The sequence below is a fragment of the Phalacrocorax carbo genome, chromosome 1 (genome assembly GCF_963921805.1).
Source record: "Phalacrocorax carbo chromosome 1, bPhaCar2.1, whole genome shotgun sequence".
In the NCBI taxonomy this organism is placed as follows: Eukaryota; Metazoa; Chordata; class Aves; order Suliformes; family Phalacrocoracidae; genus Phalacrocorax; species Phalacrocorax carbo.
Genome location: NC_087513.1, coordinates 69,672,885 through 69,687,433, shown reverse-complemented (window position 1 = coordinate 69,687,433; position 14,549 = coordinate 69,672,885). Strand labels below are relative to the sequence as shown.

The window sequence follows — 14,549 nt, the reverse complement described above, 5'->3', positions numbered from 1 at the left end:
GTCCCCAAAACAGTGATGTGCCCTGTTGTCTAATATTCCAACATGCCCCAGAAGGGGAACAGCCGTGCAGGCTTTTGATAACAGCAAGCAGCTAGAACCACAAATAAAGCACTTGAGGCTGTAAATTGATCCCATGTTTTGCACCCTCTTGCACCACCTGCCAGTAGCATGTTTCCAGGGACTTGCCTCAGAATGCAGCAGCAGGTCAAATGACAGTGTAGTCAAAAAGGAAAGTAGTGCTCCCTGCTGTGGAACTGTCCTGAAAGTCCCTCTATGCAAAGTATCAAATATTCATGTTTATTCACTGCCTCCTGCGATTTGAATTCCTCTTCCATACTGCATATCTGGGCATTAGCTTGCCAGAATACAGATCCACTGCTAAGGAGTCTGTAATCTGTTATGTAGATGTTCTTATGGGAATTCATGGTAAGCACACATGCATTTATAAAAAGTCTGTGAGACAGACAGTAAGCTGAAGGTCTAAAATCTGTAGCGGTTAGCCATTCTCACTGCAGACTGGAGGTATTCAGTGTGAGTATTGACACAAAGCAAATAAAAACAAATGAAACAATACTGGTATTGAGGTTAATACAGTAGAGGTTTTCTTTTTAAAGAAAAAAAGGCCAACGACCACATTATGGTGTGCTTAATCAGGGATGAAAAGAGAACTTTGTACTTACTGCTCTGCTATCCTATTGTTATGATTTTACAGTTCTCTTGTGTGTGTGTTTTACTGAACTGTCCTATTTAAGCAATTATGTAGCTGCTGATGCTGTATGTTGGAGTTTATATGAATCAGCAAAGTTTTAAGGAGTGGTGTTACAGTCCTTGGGCACTTCATTGCCAGGAGAACTAATACAAATAGTAGAAAGGGGGCAGGGACATAGAGAAAACAAATGCTGCATTATATTGCACAGATACTAAAGTTAGAACAAAAATTCAGCCTATGATTTGATTTAAAAACTAACTGCTTTGACATGTTCCAGGGATTAATCACTGTCAATCTTTGTACTCTTATGTTGACAGATTGAATGTCATCCATACCTTACCCAGGAGAAACTGATCAAGTACTGTCAATCCAAAGGGATTGCTGTGACAGCATACAGTCCGCTTGGCTCTCCTGACAGACCATGGTAAGATTGCTTTGCAAGGGAGCCGGTATGGCTAATGCTTGAAACCTTGAGAATACAAGTGCACTGTTAATTATTCATCCAGATACAGATCTTTGCTAGGATCAATCTATGGAGGTTCCTCACCACCGATCTTCTTTTGTTGGTGTAGGGCTAAGCCAGAGGATCCTTCCCTTCTGGATGACCCCAAGATCAAAGAGATTGCAGCCAAGCACAACAAAACACCAGCACAGGTACGGAGGTGTTGGACAGTGGGTACTCCTGGTAACACAGCATAAGGGATGGCTAATGACGAAGTAAAGGACAGGCTGGGTCTTCATTCCCGATCAACTGAGGCACTCTTCTGTGTTGATAAATAGCAGTGCAGGTTTATTTACTATGTAGCCTGCAATGCATGCTTGTAAGGGCTCTTTGACTGTCTACAAGAAACATTTTCTTGACCTGTCTTCAGATGCTGTTGTGTTTCAGTCTTCCCATCTCAAGTCCTGTTGCAGAGAAGCAAACCTTTTCCTTGCGTAGCCTGCTAAAGCCTAGGTGGGAGAGAAAAGAAGTGAATTCACTCAACGGAATGGGAAAGGAGGCCTCTTATGTGGGGCTCCACCACTTCTGTATTTGCACTTCAGAAAGTGCTGTTTAGAGTTCAGGCATGGTTTGAAATGCAGCTCTGCAGAAATGGGTTAATTCTGCTGAATTGTACAGTTTACAACAAACAACTGTTGGAACAGGCTCTGCTTGCCACAGAACAAAAGTCGTTCTCTCTCTGACTCTGATACGCCTCCTGCAGGTTCTCATTCGATTCCACATCCAGAGAAATGTGATTGTGATTCCCAAGTCTGTCACACCACAGCGCATTGTGGAGAACTTCAAGGTAAGCCATTAGGAGTGACCTTGGTGCATGGCATGTTCAGGGATGATACGGCCTTTCCCTGCAGAGCAAGCACCAATCCTTTCTCACCCTTCCCAAGTCCTCCTCAGGCAAGACTAGGCTTTTTCTCTCTGTATATTTGCTTATGGTCTACTGAGGGTTAAGGTTACAGCTGGAGAGTAAGAGTGAGCAAAGCTTTTGGGAACAGTACGCTGATAATCTTAGCAGTCATGTCACGTTATGTGATGCTTCCTGTTCTATGTCATGTGGATGAATCGGCTGACAGAGCTTGCTTTGGGCCCACGTGCAGTAGCACAGCACAGAAGGCTTATGTAGAGCAAGCACTATTAAGAAAACAGTCCTGGTGTCCATAAACCAAGCTGCTGCTCTTGATTCAGTGGTCCTTGACTGAAATCAGTATAAGGATTCTGTAAGACACTCAGTTGCATTAGGTGGAATATGGAAAATTTTGTAGATGTTCCTTTAGAACAGGACAGAAAGATGCATCTTTCACAAATGGAGGATGGAGGCATTCTGCAACACAAAGTGCTCCCCAAGCTTCTTAAAACAACTGGCACATGTAACTGCAACTTGAGATTTTAATTCCTCCTTCTCCCTGCTCATCTCCCTCCCCAGCTCCAGCTAGTGTAGTCTCTGAAATTCAGAGAGCTGTTTCTTTCCAGAGAGCAGTCATATCTTCTAACAAGCACCCTTACACTGTGGACTTGTTCTTTAATTTTGTGAATTTTGCTTACAATCTCTGATTTGTTCAGAGAGTTGATTTCTAGCTGTTTCTCTTGTTAGGTGTTTGACTTTGAATTGACTAAAGAGGAGATGGCAACTATTCTCAGCTTTAATAGAAACTGGAGAGCCTGTGCAATGAGCACGTAAGTGGCAGTGGTTTGGTTTTTTTTTCAAGCTGTTAAGTTATCAGTATGTCATAGTTTAGTATATGAAGTTAATGATACTAGGCTTGGTTGAAATTCAGGATATGCAAACTTAATTTCTAAAGGGGTCATCCTCAAAGTAACTTTTCAGACTTTAAATGTTCATGTTATGAACCAAATCATGATGAACGTAAAGCAAACTTCATGTTCTTTTTCAGTTCAGTCTCCAATAAACTCTTTGTAGCTAGAATTGCAACAGGAGGCTGCTTATTCATAATTTTTTTGTCCATATTGGAGAAATTAGCATGATGCATAGTCAAATTCTTGATTGATTTTGCTTGTGGAGTGAATTTTGTCTTTCTGCCACAGCCCTTAGGTGTATTATAAAAACTGACTTTATGTTATTCAGGAGTGGCTGGGACAGTTGGTGAGCATTCAGAAAGTGATATAAAGATTTGCAACTTGGAAGCCTAAAGCCAGATATGAAATCTTTGTTGGAAGGCTGCAAAAACGGTCTTCCTGGCAGTAAACAGTGAAACCTTAAATTAGTTGTCTACAAATCACCTGGGTCTCATTGCCTGAAATAGTCACAGCCTGAACAGCAGAAGCCACTCAGGAATCTTTCTGTTTACAAACATGACACACTACTAAGGAAGACAGAAACAAATTGACTCCGCTTCTATACGGTTCAGCTTCTCCCTTGGTTGCTCTTTAGAGTGGTTACAGCTGTATCTAGTGCATGTGTCTTTCAGACATGAGATAATCTTTCCTTTTTTATTTCCTTCAGGTGCAAAACTCACAAGGAGTACCCTTTCAATGCAGAATACTGAAGATGGTTTCCTGCCTTTCTCCAGACTTCAGATATGCTTCTGCTGTTGCCTATGAGTTGTCTACGTAGCTTTCTCACTGCATCAGACCCCTGGTTTTTTTTTTTTCTTTTCCCCCCACAAAGATGCAGCATAAGTACTTGGTGACTTTGTGGTGTTTTCTTTTTTTGGAAGAAGGAAATGCTAAAATGGCTCTGAAGAGCACACTGTGTGGACTAGTAGATTGTCCTTGCCAAACTGCATGTCTGGAACTGGTAAGCAGAAAACATTGAGAAAGTTTGAACTAGCAGTCACTTTTATTTTGGAATACTGTGAATTGGAGCTAGTGACGATTGTTGTCTGGAAGGACCAGGATATGGCAGATTTTACATAATTAATGTGAGGTCTGCTTTTTTTCTGATTTACTTTTGAGTTTGGTTTTGTTTCTTTTTGTAACACTCCATGCTTTTTTTTCTCTAATTGGAAGTACAAGTTGATTTCTAAGTACAGCAGTTTCTACATGAGTAGCTCTTTGAAAAGTGTATAGGTCCTGGTTTCTTGGTGATATAAAAGCTGGTTTTGCTTATAATAAAATATAGTTTCATTAATCTGTGTAAAGAGATGGTTATTTCAGCAATGCTTTAATGGTAATAATGCTGGAGCAGCTGTGTTATATCAGCTGTCTCCAGAGATCATACAAAAGAAAGGGAAATTACTGTCTCCCAAGAAGTCATCTGGTATTCATGTTAACTTCTTATGTTTTTCCTGCTAGCTATCTGCTGTTCTCATGCCAATGCACATGCAGAACAGCTGAGTGTGATGAGCCTGTGGCCATTGCTGAGTCTGCTTGAGCCTCTCTTTAGAGCTGTTTGCTACATCTGACAGCTAATATACTAATGTTTAAATTGGTCTTTATTTTACTGAAGTGATAGTATATTTTGGTGAGTAGAAAACAATCCACTGAAGATGTTAAGTGAGCTCAGAATCCTATGGGGTTATTTAATAAGTAAGTAGTAGAAAACTTGCCCTTTCCAAGTAAGCAGCAGATGGTGCAGGAAAGGCTGCTGTGCTTGTACAAGCACCCATTTGCAACTAAAGTAATGGGTTTCCAAGAAACTTCTGTGTTGTGTGCTAGCAGATCAGAAACTTAATGCTCTGTTCTGGGAGGACAGGACAGTAAGCTTATACCCAAATTTTGACACTTGAGGTGTTTGTTCCTTGGGTGCTTTTATGGCCTTCACAATACTTGAAGGTAATTGCTTTAAAGTTATTGCCTTCTGAGAGCTGCCAAAGACTATTCAGAAAATGCATTTCGGCACTTGGAAGAACAGTGGCTAGTGTTGGGGTGATTTTTCTTTTGTGGACTTGTAAATTTTTTTTCCAAGGTCTGAGTTGATCTAGAGTGTAAACTGTCCTCTGAAGGAGGCTGTGTAGGCCTGGCAGAAAGAGGGTTCTTCCTGAAAAAATGAAAGAAGGGAGACACCAGAACTGTTAATGCATAGCCACCCCTAAATTGTAAATGTAGGATTCTGATTCCATAACTGCATAGCATAGTGTACCTTAAAGTGAACACAGCTATGTTAAAATGCACCATGAATGCAGTTTTTCTAATTCGCTAATAGTTCAAGGTGGTTATTTTCCTGGTACTGATAAAAACATACTAAAGAGTCATACTAATTTAAATTATTTTTCTGATAAATACTAACCATTATACTGAGAAAACAGATTTTGTTGTCTTTAAACGTTTGTTTTAAATCTTTCTGTTATTGCTGATGCCAGACTTTACATGCAACACACTTATGGTCAGAATAATTGACAACAGGCTTAACAGACAAGATTGAGTTGACTTACAATACAAGGATGAGGGAGGAGAGAATCAGTGTCTGACTCTAAGCAATATTGTCCTCTAAGGCTGATTCTCCTAACAAATAGATTATAATCACTTTAAATTCTGGGTGTAGAAGCAAATACAAAAAGCTTTTGCTCTGCAAGTGTTCCTTTATATCTATAATGTGATAAATAAAAGCCCAAAGGCATCTAAAAAAAGCAGAACAGCTAATGTTCTTAGATTAGTCTGAGCTGTGACAGAAAACTGTTTGGGGCAATGTTGACTTGCTTGGAAGTAACATTTTTGTGACAAGTGTGTTTTGGCAAGAAGTTACTTTGAGGGTCAGGGTTTCCAAAATAGTACATCAGGTTCTGTTAATTTCCTCTAGTTTCATTTCACTGTAACTTTCATAAAGTTTGTGCCTGAAATTTTCCATTCTCAGAGTAGGAATTTTACTGGAGAAGATGTTCAGACTGCTCCGCAGCAGAAGACAGACCAGCTAGCATGCAGGGTGGAGTGGCATTGTAACAGGCGCGCTCTGTATTTTGCTGGATGACTTAGTGGGAAGGAATTTGGAAAGGGTCATTCTGGGACACAGTGCAGCACTTCACCGGCAGAGGCTTGGGTTCTTGGTGAAATGAGTGGGATAGTGGAAAATGGAGAAGCACCTGAGTGAAGGGACAAAGATACATAAACTTGAACAGAAAGCAGGCTGTTGTCAGAAAGGATGAGCAGTGGGAAGGAAGAGAGTGATAAAGCCCTGTCACCCATAATTTTTGGATCGCTTCTTCAAGGCGAGATATAATTAAATAAGCCTGAGATAGAGGAAGAACCAGTCTTCTAGACTGCAGCCGAGTCTTCATTTAATCTAGATTGATCTGGGGATTGTTACGGTAAAATAGATGGCTGTTGTACCCCCATACTTGTGCCACACTTTCTGCCTACAAGGGTAGATATTTGCTTTCATCTGCTAAAAGGTAAATTGGAAAGATCAAAGAATTAGATATCCGGAGCCTAGCATTCCTGCTAACTGAGCTCTTCCTGCTACAACTGTTCACAGCATTTGTTTTTGTATTGTGATTTGACAGATCTCTGGGTTTCTGATCAAAGAAACTTTTAAGGACAAATATAATCTTGTAGCTCTTCCAATTAAAAGTTGTTGGGTTTTGTTTTGTGTTTTTGGTTTAAGAACTTGAGTTCAGCTCCACCTTGTTGGCCTGTATTACTGGACTTTCTGGGGACTCTTCTGTGGCAGTTAAGCTAGTAGATACTGTAGCGCACCCTAGAAAAGAGGAGTCCAGACTACAAGAAAAATGAAGAGCGGGAGAGAAATAATGTTTTTGGGACCCATAGAACTGGTACTTGCAGTCAAAATTTGTTTCGCTTCCAGCTGCATTCTCACTGCTTCAAATGATATCAGATTAGCAGGCCTTTTAATCATGTTTAAAGAAAATGGCTCTGCCAGAACAGATCCATTTCCAAATGAGAAATTGAATCCATTCAGCAAAGAACGATGGTGAACTGATTGATCAGGGAAAACAGCTGGAGAAAATTGGCAGTTATTTCACTGGAGAAAGCAAAAGACCTTTTTCTGAGAAATTTGGGGATGGTAGAGAAGAATACAAGAAGGAGCTGGAAATGGGCATCTTGCTGGTTGGAGGTAGGATGCCACAAATAGTCTTACAAGCACAGTATGTTTCAGGTTGCAGCTGATGTTCCTTTAGGAGAAAATGGCTTGTCTTCTGATACTGCAACATAAATACACAAGCCTACCTCACTGGAATCACTTTTTATATGATGCTCTGTAATTTGGCTTTTGTTCCTCTCTAGGGAAGGGGAGGCAGGATCTCTCTTCTTGCTGAGGTCATGAGACTGACAGAAGTGCATACTGTAACACTTGCACAGAGTTGTGAAACTGGGGGCACAGGAAAGTACATTGTTCAAAACAAGAAAAGAAAATCCTGTATTTGGATTTTTAATGTGTTCACTATGTTGAAGATATGACTAGAAATGTGGAGTCCATTGCTTAGTTGGGGCATGGAACAGTTGACTCAGGACAAATGATTTATCTTTTTAATCACTTAATACCCCCCTAGTTTGTAGTCTGTAAACTCTGTCAGTAGTTATTTGTCATCCCTCACTCTGCCTTGTCCTTGGTCACTTCAAAAGCATGGAGCCCTGCCTTATTCTGGCAGGACCTTGCTCATTTAAGCTGAGAGGCATCTCTTAAAACTCTTTCGTAGGCCATGTTGCACTTGTATTTTAACTTGTTAAAGTGCACGATACAGGATCACTAGTACAAACATCTGCAAAACTACATCTTTTTTCCAAATTCTTAAGAAAGAAGAAATCAGGCTGAATATAGAGTCTAGATTTTCTGAACTGAAATAAGCCTGATTAGAAGCCAGCTGATAGCTGCTTTTAAGAACAGCTGAACTGAATAAGACTAAATATCTACCTTCTGCAGCACCCTGTCTCCAGCTGTGGCCAAAACAAGTTGTTGAAGATGAGTAAGCTGAGCACTGCAGTGGTGTGTTCTTTAAATATTCTGATAGCAGTTTAAGGTCTTTCATGTTTAACAGCCATCAGTTAATTATTTCTTGTTCAGTTACCTTGTGAATCTTGCATTCCAAGGAATGATTTTTCATAACCATGCATCTTGTGAAGAATCATTGCCTCTTTGATTTGTTTTGGCCTTGTCCTCTGCTAGATTCATCTGATGCTCCTGGCTTTTACAGTGGAGGAGGTAGCAACTGATCTACTTCCAGTCACACTTTCCAAGCTGCTCCAGATTTGGTAAACTTCTGGCCTAGCTCCATGCACTGGTGTCTGGTCAAGGAAAGTCTTAGCCTCCTTAACTGCTGCCTGTAGAAATTATTCCCATGCCAATGATCATCCTAGTCAGTCTTCTGATCCTAAAAAAGATTTATAGAGGAAAGCATGGACCAGAACTTTTTGTGGAGGATTGAATGCAAAAAGTTAATGGAATTGGTCTCTCTTATTGTTTTTGTTTGTCGTTCTGTTTGGTTTTGAATTATATTGACCGCTATATGAGAAAGCCTGGAATTATGCTAGATGGAAAACCTGAGCAGCAATGATTCACAGAGAGTTTTGAATTTTACCTGTCACTCGTTACCTGTGTTATCCTGGTTTCCCTCTAAAACTTGGATATAACACTTTATTTTTTCACCCGGACCCTTTAGAACTTTTACGGAAGACCCGACTATATCAGAATGGATGAACTGCACAATAAAAGCTCAAGTCATGGGACTGGTATCACATGGTGTAATACAAAGGCAAAATGCGAAGCTAACGTGTTTTCCATTTACTGGGTTCAGTTCAGTGGCACAGATAATCTCATTGCTGACTAGGAAAGATGCATCTGTGGGTTTGGTCTAAGAACACTGTTACATAGCTGATGGAAACTGAATTATCTGGGGATAACATAAACCTCTTGCCGTAGTTCCAACAAAAAGCAAATGATCATGGTGCTGAGGAAGTAGGCACACAGGAAGAGAAGCTTCTAGCCCTTCAACAACCTTGCTCTGGTCCCCAGAGCTGGTTAGGGTGACTTGAGCCTGTTGATGCTGTGTCTAACACTGACAGAACACTCATGTTTTTTTCCTGAAGCATTTTGTTTATAGCGTGGCATGCTCTCTCTTTGCTTTAAGAGATAGCCTTGGTCTTTCCAGCTCTGAGGTGCTACACGTGGCCTCTTGCACGTCTGCTCCTTGTGCTAGACATCCATCCAGCCTGGGGATTAGTAACTAAAAAATGCTCCATGGGCCACTGAAATAGTCTGTCTCTACACAGTCACTGCATGCAGTTGAATTACAACCACAGAAAAGGGGGTTAAATAACTATCAGTATACACTTGGTTATTAACAGAGGGTTCAGGTGCATCTGAAGCTGAAGATTTGAAAATTTCCAGCTTCTGTCCTTCCACAACTTGTCAGGGTGTGGCAATACCTCTGCTGCGGGTCACTATGCTGATGGGACAAACAACTCTTCAGAAGACACTTGCAGCTTGTCTCTTCCTCTTTTCTGCTGCAGTGATTTAACCAACAAAACATTTGCTCCTCTCTAGTCAATTGTATTTACAACAGAGGTAAAACAAGCCCATGTCTCTACCCTACCCTGTCATTATTTTATTGTAAAGACAAGTCTGAACTTGCAAAAAAAAAAAAAAACCACACACATCATGAAAGAGGCCAAAAGATTTTTGGAATCCTCAAAACTAAATACAGAGAAGATCATGCTTAGTGGTTTCTTATTGATAGCAGATGCAATTAGAGCAATGCCCTCACAGCACAGGTGTTAGAGAAGGTGAAGTGGTAAAGCTATGAAGTGTGCTTCTTGAGCAGTTTATAGCAGCAAGCTTACTGCCATTGTAGCCTGCCGTGGTTGCTGTGAGGCAGCAATGGTCTGCTAGAAAAAGACAGTGTGCGCCTAAGTTGTATAGAACGTACTTTATTTTGCAGTAATTGACATCACCCAAACTTTTTTCTTTTTACCTTTGCTAAAGTTGCAGCAGAAAAAAAAAATCCATTGTCTCTGAACAAACACACAATCTCTGGCTTCTAACTTGTTTTGAATTTTTTACTATTATATGGCTACTGTGATCATCTAGTCCAACTTCCTGCCTACCAAAGTCTATAAACATCCTGTAAATAACTTCAAGACTGATAGCTGTGATTAAATTGGAATGTTGTTAGAAAATTCCTATGAAGTAGAGAATATTTCAAGATAGGCTGTATGCCACAGCCTTAAGTGGGTATTGATTCTGCTGCTGTGGATGCACAACCTGACCATGCTCCAAATGCCCGGAAGCACAGCACCTTCCACGTAGCTCATTTTCTAGCTGCGGCTATGATGATATCCTGTAACTGACCTTTTAAATGTAGCATATTCAGGGGCAGAAAAAAAGAGAGCACCTGTAACAGGCACCTTCCTATCTGTACCACTGTATTATAACTGTTTGGTGTCAATTGCTGATAGGCTTTTCAGCCCTCTTTCTTTAGAAGAGCTGCTGAAGGAAACCCAATTTGACAGAATTGCTTTGCTATTTCTAGGGCAGCTGTTATTCAAACATCTTGCAAAAGTCTCAAGTAGCTCAAAGATACGTCATCATTTCCTTTATAGACTTAAAAACCTCAACTACAAAGAAAATAATTTGGAAAAGGATATCCATGAAGTGTGTATCCTAGCCCTAACCTTAATTACACAATCCTCCTTCCTCTCTGCAGGCAGTGCTGATCCACATTGTTGTTCTACTGGGCTGGAAGATCCTGAATAATTACAGGAGTTTTGAGTCACGTGTTCGAGTTCAAGGGCAAGAAGTCTTGATTAACGGACACCTCATTAAAACCCCAGCAGGTGCATGGGCTGCAGTAGCACAGGCTCTTTTTACAAAAGATAACAACATCCAGTGACATCCTTTCAGTCAAAACACAAGCAGACACTACCTATGGGGTGGTACAAGAGAGCGAAAATCTACTGGTGGCTTCTATGAAGCTGGCTGATGTTTCTGCTTGTTAAATAAGACAGTTGCCAAACAAAATAATTCCTCCGTGTCTCCTTTATCAGACTTTGGATTTGCTGGGAGAGATTCACAGTCTTCACTGCAGCCATTCTACTGATAAAGGCAGTATTTGTATACTCTTGTAGATATGATAAACCAAACATACAGATCTCCCACCAGTTTATTAGGTTTTGGCAGTTCATAAATAGGAAACCTCAGTAAGAAAATGGCTCCTGAAATGTAATTCAGCAGTGTCCTCTAAAGAGCTTTCAGCCTGTTATGCTGAAATTCCTCACGCAGCATACTGTCTTATCTCATAAAGATCTTCTGATGTTAAATGGATTGTCTTCTATTAACAGCTAAAAGATAGCTTCTGTTTTGACCTTTTGTCCAAAAATACAACCACTAGGAGAATCTAAATTTCTCTAAAATTTTTCAGGATTTATAGTTATGACAAAGATTCAGGTTTATTAAACATTACTTATCATTACTAAATTATAAGAGAATATATATTTTGCTACAAGAAGAGCAGAGCAAAGATAAAGGACTGATATAACTGTGGTTGATACTACGGGAAGCAAATGCACATGCGCTCAAAGATGACTCTTCAGAATGCCTGTGAGCTACCTTCTCCCATCTTGTAATACATATTCCGCTTATATTGTGATTTAATACTCATGAAGTATTACAAATTGCTTGAAACAATGACATACAGTCCTGATCCCTGGAGGGTCTGAAGAGGATGCCTTGGGTTAGTCTTCCAAAAAAGGATAGTCCTTGCGATTTTTGCATCTAGAAAAAAAGAGTATGATTAAAACACTTTAAGGATATTCTTAAGGGTAAGAACAAAAAGCTTTTTTCCTCTGACAAAAGCTCTGCAGATCTAAAACTGTGAACTACAGTAAAAACTCTAATGTGAGTCTGCATGGTTTACACAGGGCAGTGGAAGTTAATGCTCTGTAACCTTCGCGTATACCTGTGACCTTGTTCTCAAAAGATAATGTATCTTTTGCTTAGCTAAAATCACCAAACTTCCCAGCAATATTAAACCGCTGTCTTGTGAACTCCTAAGTCCATAGTATGAGATTAGGAAGGTGGGTAGACTTGTGAAAACAAAATAAACTGCAGATCTTGGTAAGTCTGTATCTAACCGTTCTGTTATCCAGACGCTGCCTTAATAATGTTGGCATAAATACATAGGCACAGCTTTTCACTTCAAAAAAAATTACAAGTCTCATTTTTAAAATGGAGTTTATTTACACTGTCTCTTATATAAAGTAGCCAAAGAAAACAGAAAAAAAAAATGCCGCCTATTTATTTTTGAGTTCTCAGGTGATTTTGATTTTCAGACAGCAGTTGGGTATGCATCTGTTACAAGATACCTTAACACACAACGTACCTGCAAAAATCTCAGTGCTACCAACCTTTACAAGATGGGCAGTGCTCTAATAAACTCTAGGGCTGGATTCCAGCAGATACGGATGTGACCAGGTATTGGCTAAGGTTCCCTCTCTTTATTTTTAAGTGGGGCTATCAAATACTGTCTGTTAAGAGGATATCCAGTGATTATCCGATCTTGCTAAAACATGGAGAAGGAGAATGTACTCACTCACTTAATGCGCAGATGCAATACTGCTTCTTGAAAGCAAGGAAGGTTTCCATCCCTTCTTTAGCCAATTCAAAGTCAAACACCTGAATAAAGGTCCCAAAGCGCTGGGTTACTTCATTTTGCTAAAATACAGCTGTAAGCTCACTTGCAGAAAGAATACCAAAAACAGAAGCAGAAAAGTGTTTTATTTGTTGAAGCACTAGGAAGTGTGCAATGGATGCGCATTCGTGATGAACAGTGAAAAAATGCCGTAAAGTTACGGTGCTAGTGGGGTCTAATTGCATCATATTTATATCACGAGGTGGAAAAGTTAATATCCCATATTTGATGTGTTCTGATAAAGAAGACTTGGCTCCTTACTTTCAAAGTAACTTTTTGCATTCATAAAGAAATAAACTGCACGGTATCTGAACGACGAAAGGCTTTTTTTCCCCAGTACTAAGTATGAAGGGGGTACTTTTTTCCACTGGCAGAGTGGGATTTTCTGTGTAAGCATTTAGCACCATTAAGAATTTTGTAAGTTACACTCTTACCTTAAAATTTTCCTCGCTGTGGTGTGGAGTGACAGATTTGGGAATTGGACTCACATTTCTTCGAATCTGGAGCTGCGTAAGCACCTGCAGGAACAGATAGGGAATTATAGCTGAGAAGTTCTGTCCGTCTTCAGAAAGGCAAAAGCCGTACGTGCCTACATGGCTACGCAGAACAGCTCTGCTGATAATCAGAGATGGCTCACATAGGAAAAGCGCTGTAGCAAACCCTTTGTAATTATTACATGAGCTCGTTTAATCATCATCTATCTCTGAAATCGAGATGACAGCATGGAGTCATGGAGCAAGAGTTCAGGACTAGCCAGGGACGCTGTGTGCAGAAGTGGTGTAGCGTGACAATTACAGCCCAAAGCCATTGGTAATCTTCTGTCTGTTGTTAAAACTAGTGTTAAAGATAATGTTTTTTAAAGCATTACAATGCATATGAGACACAGCTGGAACTCAGCTTTCCGTAATACCTCTATAATTAGTTACTTTAGCACAAGGAGGAAAATACGTGTCACCAGGGAAAATACCATGACCGGTATTAACCTGAGCCGTGGTTTTGTTGTACTTGAGTGCAATTTCCTTAACCTGGGGATCATCAAAAAGGCAAATGTCCTCAGGCTTGGACCTGTGAAAATAAAAAGCAGACTTCAGCAGTTGAATGGCCCACTGCCTTCTCCCTCAAGCACTGTAGTGTAAGAATATTATTTAAATGATAAGAAAGCATAATCTCACACACTTTAATTCACCATCTTCCCGTTGCTCCAGTCCCTGCCTTCATTCTTTTCCTTTTATCACAGGTTGGCACATGAGAAGAGGCCTGTAGTTTCTAGTATAACAGGTCACTGTAACAGATTTCAGTCCACCCTGGGATCAGGCCAGGAATTTCTTTGGTCCAGATCCCAAAGATTTCGTCTTGAGAATGGGCAGCTGTCATGTCCTCCACAAGCACAGCTGCTCTGGGAAACGTCCTGTCCCAGCTCAGAGAAAGCCATGAAGATTGGAGTAAAAGCAAAATTTCTTCAAGTCATCCATTTGAAAACCTAACCCATTTGTCTCAGCAGGACTGCAAAGTTGTTGTTTTCTTAAGCATGTGCTGCTTAGTTTTTTTTGTTTTGGTTGTTTTTTTTTTTTAGTTCAGAAGTTCTCTTACATGTTTAATAAGCTCACCCAAGCTCAGTTAAGAATTATCTTCACTACTTTCACCATCCAATTGATCCTTTTTCTCCTAAATATGAAACTCCAGTAAAAGCACAGGTATGAATTAGTGGACAGAATATCACCATAAGTATAATGGCTTTCTCTGTGTGTGTCATTTTTAACAAATTAGTAAATATTTTTCTAATTACATCAGTTTTACTCTATGA

At 40.1% G+C, this 14,549-nt stretch overlaps 2 protein-coding genes across 3 annotated transcripts in view; one reads left to right on the top strand and one right to left on the bottom strand.

Annotated features, from left to right (window-relative positions):
- The window catches only part of LOC104048169 (aldo-keto reductase family 1 member B1), a 40,733-nt gene extending 36,437 nt beyond the window's left edge, over positions 1-4,296 (top strand). The window contains exons 6-10 of one of the 2 annotated variants that reach the window (XM_064458825.1): positions 1,027-1,133; positions 1,282-1,363; positions 1,915-1,998; positions 2,800-2,882; positions 3,670-4,296. In XM_064458825.1, the coding sequence (XP_064314895.1) occupies positions 1,027-1,133; positions 1,282-1,363; positions 1,915-1,998; positions 2,800-2,882; positions 3,670-3,712 (399 nt within the window). In that variant the 3' untranslated portion in view covers positions 3,713-4,296. The remainder of the gene's footprint in view (positions 1-1,026; positions 1,134-1,281; positions 1,364-1,914; positions 1,999-2,799; positions 2,883-3,669) is intronic. The other variant, XM_064458843.1, reaches the window with a different exon arrangement.
- Positions 4,297-10,879: 6,583 nt separating this feature from the next.
- LOC104044053 (aldo-keto reductase family 1 member B1-like) lies at positions 10,880-14,119 on the bottom strand. The gene is made up of 5 exons (XM_064465355.1): positions 14,049-14,119; positions 13,729-13,855; positions 13,180-13,263; positions 12,647-12,729; positions 10,880-11,829 (listed from the first exon to the last, which is right to left on the bottom strand). Exons 1-5 carry the CDS (start codon positions 14,117-14,119, stop codon positions 11,790-11,792), a joined length of 405 nt encoding a protein of 134 aa, XP_064321425.1. The 3' UTR covers positions 10,880-11,789.
- Between the last annotated feature and the right edge of the window lie 430 nt (positions 14,120-14,549).